Raw genomic sequence first — 12,888 nt, 5'->3', positions numbered from 1 at the left:
GTATACTGAAGTATCCAGTACATGCTGCATGTTTTGGTGTACACTGAAGTATCCAGTACATGCTGCATGTTTTGGTGTACACTGAAGTATCCAGTGCATGCTGCATGTTTTGGTGTATACTGAAGTATCCAGTACATGCTGTATGTTTTGGTGTATACTGAAGTATCCAGTACATGCTGCATGTTTTGGTGTATACTGAAGTATCCAGTACATGCTGCATGTTTTGGTGTACACTGAAGTATCCAGGGCATGCTGCATGTTTTGGTGTATACTGAAGTATCCAGTACATGCTGTATGTTTTGGTGTATACTGAAGTATCCAGTACATGCTGCATGTTTTGGTGTATACTGAAGTATCCAGTACATGCTGCATGTTTTGGTGTATACTGAAGTATCCAGTACATGCTGCATGTTTTGGTGTATACTGAAGTATCCAGTACATGCTGCATGTTTTGGTGTATACTGAAGTATCCAGTGCATGCTGCATGTTTTGGTGTACACTGAAGTATCCAGTGCATGCTGCATGTTTTGGTGTACACTGAAGTATCCAGTACATGCTGTATGTTTTGGTGTATACTGAAGTATCCAGTACATGCTGCATGTTTTGGTGTATACTGAAGTATCCAGTGCATGCTGCATGTTTTGGTGTACACTGAAGTATCCAGTGCATGCTGCATGTTTTGGTGTACACTGAAGTATCCAGTACATGCTGTATGTTTTGGTGTATACTGAAGTATCCAGTACATGCTGCATGTTTTGGTGTATACTGAAGTATCCAGTGCATGCTGCATGTTTTGGTGTACACTGAAGTATCCAGTACATGCTGTATGTTTTGGTGTATACTGAAGTATCCAGTACATGCTGCATGTTTTGGTGTATACTGAAGTATCCAGTACATGCTGCATGTTTTGGTGTATACTGAAGTATCCAGTGCATGCTGCATGTTTTGGTGTATACTGAAGTATCCAATACATGCTGCATGTTTTGGTGTACACTGAAGTATCCAGTACATGCTGCATGTTTTGGTGTACACTGAAGTATCCAGTGCATGCTGCATGTTTTGGTGTACACTGAAGTATCCAGTACATGCTGCATGTTTTGGTGTACACTGAAGTATCCAGTACCTGCTGAATGTTTTGGTGTATACTGAAGTATCCAGTACATGCTGCATGTTTTGGTGTACACTGAAGTATCCAGTACATGCTGCATGTTTTGGTGTACACTGAAGTATCCAGTGCATGCTGCATGTTTTGGTGTACACTGAAGTATCCAGTGCATGCTGCATGTTTTGGTGTATACTGAAGTATCCAGTACATGCTGAATGTTTTGGTGTATACTGAAGTATCCAGTACATGCTGCATGTTTTGGTGTACACTGAAGTATCCAGTACATGCTGCATGTTTTGGTGTACACTGAAGTATCCAGTACATGCTGTATGTTTTGGTGATCACATGCAATTACTAAGGAATTTCTAAGTTATGAGGTTTCATTCTATTAATGCTATTTTGTGAAAAATGAAAGTCCATTACGGAGTTCTTTGAATTACCTACCGTATAAACTTGTGTAAAAGTAGCAGTAATTGCACAGTAGGAAAACTAAATGAGCATCATGCAGTTTATGTCATTAATAATGGGGAAGAAGGAATTTACTGTCAGAACAACTAAACAAATATTTTGGGCCGTAACTTCCAATCGTTATATCCGGCGCAGGAAGGGGCGGAGTGGGGGCAAGCAGTGGTTGTACACCAAAGATATGCTCGGGAACCCTTCCCAAATATTCCCAGGTAAGATTTACATGGCAATTACCTGAGAAGTGAAAACTTTCCATGGACGATTAGCCTGTTCCTGGAGCCATCAGAAATTGCAATTTAAATCCTAAAACAGTGAGTAGGAATAAACAGGTCATTCTCAGGTTGGCAGTGTAACTGTTACTACAAGGATCGGTGCGTTGGGTTGCACGATTCATAGAAACATAGGACTTAGGAGCAGGTATAGGCTATGGCCAGAGTTGCAGTGAGGGGAGGAGAGAAAGCAAGAAATCCCATTTCGACTCTTTACAGCCTGTAAATCAGAAGAGATTGTGGAATGAGGAGATGTCAGATGTAAGAAGGAAGATTAAGTCAAAGTATATATTAGCGTTGATGGGTTGGTCCATCGTTGGCCGTAATCTGAATGATAGTCACTTGAATGATCGCGAGCAGAGGCTGGGAGTGAGGAAAAGCAACCATGCCAGTCCTCCATTGGTCAGGGGCTGGTGCCTCTGGTTATTTGCCACACTGTCCTGCAAGAGAGAAAGAGAAGTGAGTATAGTGCAATGTATGGAGTAATGTTGGCTGACGGGGTCACTGTGATGTTGGACAGGGCCAGGTGAGGACCTAAACATGAATCTAGTTCCCAGCTTGTACCCTTTACTCTATATTTGTAAATAGTAGTTAATAAAGACTTAGCTATGAACCTGCCCCTGAAGACTTCACCCTACTGAGACATAACCAATAACCCACAACAAAACCAAAGCTCATTGTTAAATAGCTCGCAGTGTTTGCAAGCTGTGAGTTGTGGATCTGATGTTTGCGGCAGCGCAAATTACATTAATGTGAGGTGTGAATGTTGGTTAGATTTCATGGTTAAAAGAGATTGTTGGAAGGCCATGAGGAGTGGTTTAATGTGGCACTTGAAGATATATTCACTGACCTTGACCATTCTTGAGGTCATTGAACTTCTTGCAGAACTGCATCCAGATCCTTGGCGCTACACTGCTTACATTAGCCATGATGGCAATCTTCTCCCAGTACCTTTAATTTGCACAGTTTGTCTGGAGGGTCACCTGTTCTCTGTGGATAGGGCACCCCTCTCCTCCTCTCCACCTTATGCACCAAGGCCTCCAGTGCAGTGTCAGAGAACTTTGGGACACTGCTTTGTAGTCTACTGTGTAGTGCCATTTTCAGTGTTCTTCCTGTTTTGACTGTCTTTCCAAGCCACTTCCAGCACCTGCTGTCAAAAATCTTTCCATCTCTGCCTTAAAAATCTTCAAAGACTCTGCTTCCACTAGCTTCTCAGGAAGTAAGTTCCCAAGACTCTCGACCCTCTGAAAGAAAAGCTTTGCCTCATCTCCATTTTAAATGGGTGACCCTTTTTTAAAAAATAGTGACTCCTAGTTCTGGATCCTTCTAAAAGAGTAGAAATCCTCTCCACATCTACCCAGTCAAGACCCCTCAGGATCTTGTACGATTCAATCAAGTCACCTCTTACTCTTCTAAACTGCCTACAAGCCTAGTCATAGAGCAATACAGCATGGAAACAGGCCCTTCAGCCCAAATGGTCCATGGTGCCCTCCCGGCCAGTTCCAATTGCCCGCATTTGGCCCATATCCCTCTAATCCTTTCCCATCCATGTACTTTTCCAAATGCTTTTTAAATGTTGCTATTGAACCTGCCTCAACCACTTTCTCTGGCAGCTCATTCCATGTACACACGACCCTCTGTGTGAAGAAGTTGCCCCTCAGGTCCCTTTGTAAATCTTTCCCCTCTCACCTTAAACCTATGCCCCCTAGTTTTCAATTCCCCTTCTTTGAGAAAAAGACTATGTGCATTCAGCCTATGTATGCCCTCATGATTTTATACACCTTAATAAGGTCACCCCCTCATTCTCCTACATTCCAAGGAATAAAGCCCTAGCCTGGCCAACCGCTCCCCATAATCAGGCCCACTAATCTTGGCAACATCCTCGTACATCTTCTTTGCACTCTGTCCAGTTTATCAATGTCTTTCCTATAACAGGATGACCAAAACTGTACAAAATAGTCTCTGTCCAACCTTTCCTCATAAGAGATCCTGCCCATTCCAGATGTTAGTCTAGTAAACTTTCTCTGAACTTCTTCTAATGCATTTACATCCTTCCTTAAATAAGGTGGCCCAAACTGTACACAGTACTCCAGCTGTGGTCTCACATATAACCTTTTATATTTTTGTATTCAATTCCCCTCACAATAAATGATAACATTTTATTAGCTTTCCAAAGTACTTGCTGTACCTGCATACTAGTATTTTGCTATTCATGCATTAAGTGACCCAGATCCTTCTGTATCTCAAATAATATGCTTCTCTTTTATTCTTCCCGCCAGAATGGACAATTTCACATTTTCCCACATAATACTCCAATCAATGTTTGTGTGTTGCAATAATCAGAAGGAAGAGGTTTAATCATGTTTCATGATTCCTGTGCCCATGTGTGGGCCCTATCATCTTTCAACTAGGAATCTTTTGTCCTATAATGCTGGGTCTATTTACTTACTAGATAAGTGCAGTATTAATTCATACAGACACAGATTTCAAATAAATTCTGTCATGAAGGACAGTGCCACAACTGACTAACCACTCAACCAGAGTTGCTGATCCAACCGGGAAATACTCTACTATTTTGTGAGGAAAGGATAGGGCTGAGTTGCAATGTTCCTCATGAGTGAGAGCTTTGCAAGTATTCACTGTTTTGGCTCACAGTTTAGAACTGGCCTATTGAACAAAGAACAATACAGCACAGGAACAGGCCCTTCGGCCCTCCAAGCCCGCGCCGCTCCCCGGTCCAGGATTGAATCCTGAATCCAGGATCCCCGCCCAATTTTCCAGCCTATCTACATACCAATATCCTATCCACCGAGCTGTCCCTCACAGCTACGATGCTTTGTTCATTACAACCTATTAACTCACCCCCACCCCCCCATTTCAGACCATGTGATCTCCAGGGAGAGGCGAAAACCCAGAGTGAAAACCCCAGGGCCAATATGGGGAAAAAAAAATCTGGGAAATTCCTCTCCGACCCCCTGAGGCGATCGGAACGAGTCCAGGAGATCACACTGGCCCTGATCGGAAAATGCTTCCCAACCCTAGTCATTTCCACTTCCACGAACACCATATGAATTCCCTGCCCCCGAGACAGGTTCCCAACTATCCGCAGACTGGCAGATCATAGAATGAAGCCTTGAAACGAGAAACAAGGAACAATTAGCCCGCGCCGCTCCCTGGTCCAAACTAGACCACTCTTTTGTATCCCTCCATTCCCACTCCGTTCATATAGCTGTCTAGATAAGTCTTAAACGTTCCCAGTGTGTCCGCCTCCACCACCTTGCCCGGCAACACATTCCAGGCCCCCACGACCCTCTGTGTAAAATATGTCCTTCTGATATCTGTGTTAAACCTCCCCCCCTTCACCTTGAACCTATGACCCCTCGTGAACGTCACCACCGACCCGGGGAAAAGCTTCCCACCGTTCACCCTATCTATGCCTTTCATAATTTTATACACCTCTATTAAGTCTCCCCTCATCCTCCGTCTTTCCAAGGAGAACAACCCCAGTTTCCCCAATCTCTCCTCATAACCAAGCCCCTCCATACCAGGCAACATCCTGGTAAACCTCCTCTGTACTCTCTCCAAAGCCTCCACGTCCTTCTGGTAGTGTGGCGACCAGAACTGGACGCAGTATTCCAAATGCGGCCGAACGAACGTTCTATACATCTGCAACATCAGACCCCAACTCTTATACTCTATGCCCGTCCTATAAAGGTAAGCATGCCATATGCCTTCTTCACCACCTTCTCCACCTGTGACGTCACCTTCAAAGATCTGTGGACTTGCACACCCAGGTCCCTCTGCGTCTCTACACCCTTTATGGTTCTTCCATTTATCGTGTAGCTCCTCCCTACATTATTCCCACCAAAATGCATCACTTCGCATTTATCAGGATTGAAGTCCATCTGCCATTTCCTTGCCCAAATTTCCAGCCTATCTATATCCTTCTGTAGCCTCTGACAATGTTCCTCACTATCTGCAAGTCCTGCCAGTTTTGTGTCGTCCACAAACTTACTGATCACCCCAGTTACTCCTTCTTCCAGATCATTTATATAAATCACAAACAGCAGAGGTCCCAATACAGAGCCTGCGGTACACCACTAGTCACAGGCCTCCAGCCGGAAAAAGACCCTTCCACTACCACCCTCTGTCTTCTATGACCAAGCCAGTTCTCCACCCATCTAGCCACCTCCCCCTTTATCCCATGGGATCCAACCTTTTTCACCAGCCTACCATGAGGGAGGTATTGATGAGGTATTCGATTGTCATGGACATTCATAAAACTGGAGGAAAATGAATACCTAAGTACAGTAACCTGAATACTTTGGCAGAGTACAATGAATGCTCTGAGTCTATTGATAAAATAAAATGTCACCCAGCAGACACAAGTTGTCATGGCACAATAGAGGCTCAATCCACTATAAGAGGAGTATAGGATGTTTATATTCACACATGGTGAATTCTCAACCTAGGATGTGCCTTTTTGGGAAAGGTTAGGTATTATTTCTAAGAGAGAAAAAATATAATCAGGATCACCCTCTGGTGCAATGACATTGGTATCATAGAAACTTGTAAGAAGATCATCTGACCACTCTCTTACCTAAAGGTACAACTAGAACATATGGAGTCTTCCGAGAATAACCTTGTACATCCCATATCCCCAGCCTGTTCTGGCCATGTGCATCCTGTTCATTCCCATCTCCTATTATCCCCTCAAGGGGTACAGTGATCCTGTACTCCTATTCCTGCAGTAATATAGTAGTCCTCATATAATTGTTTTGGCAGATAAGGCAAAGGAGAATCCAAAGAGCTTCTACAAACACATAAAGGGCAAAAGAGTAACAAGGGAACAAGTAGGGCTTCTTAAGGATCAACAAGGTCATCTATGTGCTGATCCATAAGAGATGGGTGAGATCCTAAATGAATATTTCTCATCAGTATTTACTGTTGAGAAAAGCATGGATGTTGGGGAACTTGGGGAAATAAATAGTGATGTCTTGAGGAATGTACATATTACAGAGAAAGAGGTGCTGGAAGTCTTAAAGTGCATCAAGGTAGATAAATCCCTGGGACCTGATGACGTGTATCCCAGGACATTGTGGGAAACTAGGGAGGAAATTGCGGGTCCCCTAGCAGAGATATTTGAATCATTGATAGTCATGGGTGACGTGCCTGAAGATTGGAGGGTGGCAAGTGTTGTGCCTTTGTTTAAAAAGGGCTGCAGGGAAAAGCCTGGGAACTACAGGCCAGTGAGGATATAGATAGGCTGGAAAATTGGGCGGAGAGGTGGCAGATGGAGTTTAATCCGGATAAATGCGAAGTGATGCATTTTGGAAGAAATAATGTAGGGAGGAGTTATACAATAAATGGCAGAGTCATCAGGAGTATAGAAACACAGAGGGACCTAGGTGTGCAAATCCACAAATCCTTGAAGGTGGCAACACAGGTGGAGAAGGTGGTGAAGAAGGCATATGGTATGCTTGCCTTTATAGGACGGGGTATAGAGTATAAAAGCTGGAGTCTGATGATGCAGCTGTATAGAACGCTGGTTAGGCCACATTTGGAGTACTGCGTCCAGTTCTGGTCGCCGCACTACCAGAAGGACGTGGAGGCGTTAGAGAGAGTGCAGAGAAGGTTTACCAGGATGATGCCTGGTATGGAGGGTCTTAGCTATGAGGAGCGATTGGGTAAACTGGGGTTGTTCTCCCTGGAAAGACGGAGAATGAGGGGAGATCTAATAGAGGTGTACAAGATTATGAAGGGGATAGATAGGGTGAACGGTGGGAAGCTTTTTCCCAGATCAGAAGTGACGTTCACGAGGGGTCACGGGCTCAAGGTGAGAGGGGCGAAGTATAACTCAGATATTAGAGGGATGTTTTTTACACAGAGGGTGGTGGGGGCCTGGAATGCGCTGCCAAGTAGGGTGGTGGAGGCAGGCACGCTGACATCGTTTAAGACTTACCTGGATAGTCACATGAGCAACCTGGGAATGGAGGAATACAAACGATTGGTCTAGTTGGACCAAGGAGCGGCACAGGCTTGGAGGGCTGAAGGGCCTGTTTCCTGTGCTGTACTGTTCTTTGTTCTTTGTGAGCCTCACATCTGTGGTGGGTAAGTTGTTGGAAGGTATTTTGAGAGATAGGATCGACAGGCATTTAGAGACACAAGGACTGATTAGGGACAGGCAGCATGGCATTGTGAGTGGAAAATCATGTCTCACAAATTTGATTGAGTTTTTTGAAGGGGTAACCAAGAAGGTAGATGAGGGCAGTGCTATTGATGTTGTCTGCATGGACTTTAGCAAGGCCTTTGACAAGGTACTGCATGGTAGGTTGTTGCATAAGGTTAAATCTCACGGGATCCAGGGTGAGGTATCTAAATGGATACAAAATTGGCTTCTTGACAGAAGCCAGAGGGTGGTTGTGGAGGGTTGTTTTTCAAACTGGAGGCCTGCGACCAGCGGTGTGCCTCAGGGATTAGTGCTGGGTCCAATGTTATTTGTCATTTATATTAATGATTTGGATGAGAATATAGGAGGCATGGTTAGTAAGTTTGCAGATGGCACCAAGATTGGTGGTGTAGTGGATAGTGAAGAAAGTTATCTCCGATTGCAATGAGATCTTGATCAATTGGGCCAGTGGGCTGACGAATGGCAGATGGAGTTTAATTTAGATAAAGGTGATGCATTTTGGTAGATTGAACAAGGGCAGGACTTACTCAGTTAATGGTCGGGTGTTGGGAAGAGTTACAGAACAAAGAGATCTAGGGGTATATGTTCATAGCTCCTTGAAAGTGGCGTCACAGGTGGACAGAGTGGTGAGGAAGGCATTCAGCATGCTTGGTCTCATTGGTCAGAACATTAATACAGGAGTTGGGAAGTCTTGTTGAAGTTGTACAAGACATTGGTAAGGCCACACTTGGAATACTGTGTACAGTTCTGGTCACCCTGTTATAGAAAGGATATTATTAAACTAGAAAGAGTGCAGAAAAGATTTACTAGGATGCTACCGGGACATGATGGTTTGAGTTATAAGGAGAGGCTGGATAGGCTGGGACTTTTTTCTTTAGAGCGTAGGAGGCTGAGGGGTGATCTTATAGAGGTCTATAAAATAATGAGGGGCATAGATCAGCTAGATAGTCAATATCTTTTCCCAAAGGTAGGGGAGTCTAAAACTAGAGGGCATAGGTTTAAGGTGAGAGGGGAGAGATACAAAAGTGTCCAGAGGGGCAATTTTTTCACACACAAGGTGGTGAGTGTCTGGAACAACCTGCCAGAGGTAGTAGTAGAGGTGGGTACAATTTTGTCCTTTAAAAAGCATTTGGATAGTTACATGGGTAAGATGAGCATAGGGGGATATGGGCCAAATGCGGGCAGTTGGGATTAGCTGAGGGGTTTAAAAAAAAAGGGCGGCATGGATAAGTTGGGCCGAAGGGCCTGTTTCCACGCTGTAAACCTCTGTGACTCTGTGACTGTAACCTGCTTGTCAAGACTTCAGTGACCCTATGGAGCTTGTTCTATTGGCTGCTAAATGCCATCTATCCTACAGGTAGTAGTGGCCCTTGTAACTTAGTCTCCCTCTCAATTTACTTAAAAGCTGCTTTTATCACTGTGTCCTGTCTTAGGTCACGAACCATTGCATTTTGCACTCAGACACAGGGCTGCTCTCTGGTTTCATTATTTAGAAGGATTGCCACAGGGAGCAATGCAAAGGACTGGATGCCCACATTTATATTTCCTATAACTAGTTCTCTTCACGCAATGTCAGGCGTGTAGATCTGTATTTTGAAACTTTACAGCCAGTTTTATTTGCTCAATCAAATGTAGTTGACAGAAGGGGAGCCATGTGTTTGCAGCCTAGATTGTAAGAACACCTTAAAATATTGGCTGCTCTTTGCTTTTTTGTTCTTCTCCTGGAACAACCTTCAGAATAAATATTAATTTAACTCCAAGCAATTAAATGTGGAAATAAAATATTCAGTGAAGTAAAGAACATTTGAATGTGTGATGTGTGAATTAAACAGTTGATTATTCTAACCAGGTGGGGCTGATTCAATTAGAACGGTAATACTGTAATTACACCCTGATGTCTTGTTTTGTTATCCACTGGAAATCGAGACGGCTCTGAGATTAGCTCTTGGTTAAATTACCAACACATTAAAAGGTCAGCAAAAAGGGAATGAAAATGGGTTAATATACTTGTTCATTGATGCATTCCTTGTTCCTTCAGTCTACATTAGAAAGTTGTAATCTAGCACCAATGGTGCCCTCATTCTCACCACAGCCTATCTCTGAAATGTCACTTTAGATTGTTGGTGTTGGTTAAAAGAGCGGCAGTGAATCCTTATAATCATAGCTATTGGGATGAGGTGGGGAGAAAAGGGGCAGTAAAACAAAAGAGCAATAGGGACCATTGAAACTCCGTTAAAATGATTCTGAAATCTGAACTCACCAACTCTGAACCTCAATGAGCCAATGAAAAAAGTCACAATCCTGTGGACTGAATAAAACAATGATGGCTGAGATTTACATACTACACAAATATGAAGACAATTATAAAACAATTCAATTGTTGAAACATCAAAACAGGCATATATTTAGTTTACACTTGTCTGCAATGTAAAAATATTATCTATCTTTCTCGTTGCCTTTTCAAAAGCTTTCTGAAATTGTGGAAGCTTGCTCTTTCCATTAGAGGCCACAAAGAATCCACTCCATCTGGAATTCCTGAGAGAAACCTCTCCATAGATTTTAAATTCAGGAAATTACATTTTAACTAAAGAAATTGTTCAGGTGAATATTGATTGTACTTATTTGCATTTTATTTATACAGCCAATGCCTTCACAAATTTGGGACTGAGTAACAAGAAGGTGAATACTGAAAAAATGTTCATTTTATTTGTTCAGGAGATGTGTGCAAGACCAGCCCATCCCGAATTGTCCCTCAGGTGGTGAGCTGCCTTTTGGAACCACTACTGTATATGTCGTGAAGGATGGTGTATGACTTGGAGACAATGCAGTTGGTGGTGTTTCCAGGTGCGTGCTACTCTTGTCCATCCAGATAAAAGTTGGTTGACTTGGTTTATTTTCCACCCTTCCCCATGCACTGGTATTCATATTGTTAAGTGGGAAATGTCTGTTTGGATCAGACTTGGTGTTTCTGTAATGACCTGAGATTAGGATGAGCTGAAATGCTATTTATGTTTCTCTCTTCACAGATGTTGCCTAGCCTGCTGAGTGTCTTCAACATGTTTCTATCCTTATTTTTAAGTGTGTCAAATAACTGACACTTAGTGTGTCAAATAACTGACATGCTCAAATCATGGTCTTTGTTCTGCTGGCTGCTACGAAAAGGTCAAAGAGTTCCATTAAGCAGGTGTATCATCCACTCACACAAGGATTGAAATTGTAGATCGCAAAGTGTTGGCGTGTTGAACTTCAGGGACAGATGGAAGTCCAAACTGACCTGAAATGGCACCCCTACGCACAATCCAGATATGACTTGAGATTTGCAGCATCTGTTTCAGAAACTAGACAGCTTCCCAAAGCTATCCTACAACTCAGTAAGAAGTCTCACAACACCAGGTTATTCTACATAACATATTCTACAACTCAGCAGATCAGCAGGAGCCTACCCCACTGCACATTACATATTGAATACAAAGGCAAATGCAGTTTTCTTTTCCAGCCGCTTGAACTGATTAGCCCTCAAGTTTTGCATGGTTCACTCCTCCCACCCCTCCTCTAAAACCACAGTACTCAGTCCAGTCCCTCACCACACCCCACAGCCAGAACAAAGGAACAGCACAGTGGCTGCAGACAGCAGCCTGGCCAGCACTCCGTTAAGGGTTCTACCCCATCCCACAGGGCCAGGGCACAGCACCTGAAGATCTCCAGGAAGCTCCCCACAGCAAGCAGCAAACCTCCAGTCCCTGCCTCCAACCTCCCCAGCATTCCAGGAGTTGCAGCTCCATAAAACTTACCTCCTTACTCCTGTTCAATGATGCCACGTCAACTCCCGACTTTTATATCGCAGTCGTAAACCGCGCCAGAGGGACATCACGCCAGAGAGGGGGGAGATGCTAATGAGGGCGGAGATTGTTGTCATGCACCCACTAATCAGATGGTAAGGTATGTAAATGCATGCAAATGTCCGTCTCGCTGATTTTCAGCGTGGTTCCGTCAGCGCCAAAAAACTTGGGTTGGGAGACGCTATTGGGGCAGGAATGCACTTGCGAATCCCAGGAATTGGCTGACGCGAGAATCTCACGGCCCGCTGCGCTAAAAAATTAGCACAGCGGGATGGGAGAATCGCCCCCATAAATTTACTGTCACGTGACTTAGAGATACAGTTAAATTAAGATGTAGAGCTTGAAGTCGATGGGCACGATCTTATGGACTCATCCCACCCGACTTTCGGTGAGGCGAGTTGGTAAGATTGAGCGGGAGGTAAAAAACGAGAAATGCACCTGATTTGTCGCCTCCCCTGACCATACCGCCAGAGAGGGCGTGAAGCCAATTTAAATATTCATGACATTCTTAACTATCGTCCGGGCACACTTACCTTAACCACGTTGCTAGTCGAGGTGTTCCCCGGCAAGAATCATAGATGGTCTGAAACTCTCCCGTTTTCTCGCTCGTTCGGCACTTAGGATGCGGTTTAATGAAACATTTTCTATGTTTACCAAAGCAGCACAGAAACAAGCCAGCACTGATCCTTGTGGCCTATTACTTTCCACCATGTGCCAATATAAGTATCAACAGTAAGCTGAACTTACTGACTATTGGCAGAATCACGGGTGGTAAACGTAGGCAGTTGGGGGAGGGGGAGAAAATATTTTCTTTTAAAATAAAAATAAAAATTTCCATTCTTATAACGTGGCATATATGGCACAGAAACAGGCCATTTGGCGTAACCAATCCATGCCGGTGTTTATACTTCACTTGAACATTCTCCTATCTTACCTCATCTAAATCTATCATCATTACCCTCGATTCCCTTCTCCCTCAAATGCTTGTGTAGTTTCCCTTAATTTATCTATACCATTTGC

At 43.7% G+C, this 12,888-nt stretch overlaps 1 protein-coding gene across 1 annotated transcript in view; it reads left to right on the top strand.

Annotated features, from left to right (window-relative positions):
• Positions 1 to 12,888, top strand: part of LOC144505093 (protein YIPF5-like) — a 113,030-nt gene that overhangs the window by 37,212 nt on the left and 62,930 nt on the right. Inside the window, exon 2 of the mRNA XM_078230897.1 lies at positions 10,745 to 10,873. Within this exon, the coding sequence (XP_078087023.1) occupies positions 10,838 to 10,873 (36 nt within the window). The 5' untranslated portion in view covers positions 10,745 to 10,837. The remainder of the gene's footprint in view (positions 1 to 10,744; positions 10,874 to 12,888) is intronic.

This window comes from Mustelus asterias, chromosome 16 (assembly GCF_964213995.1).
Source record: "Mustelus asterias chromosome 16, sMusAst1.hap1.1, whole genome shotgun sequence".
NCBI lineage: Eukaryota > Metazoa > Chordata > Chondrichthyes > Carcharhiniformes > Triakidae > Mustelus > Mustelus asterias.
This window is presented reverse-complemented; position numbering and strand designations above follow the sequence as displayed.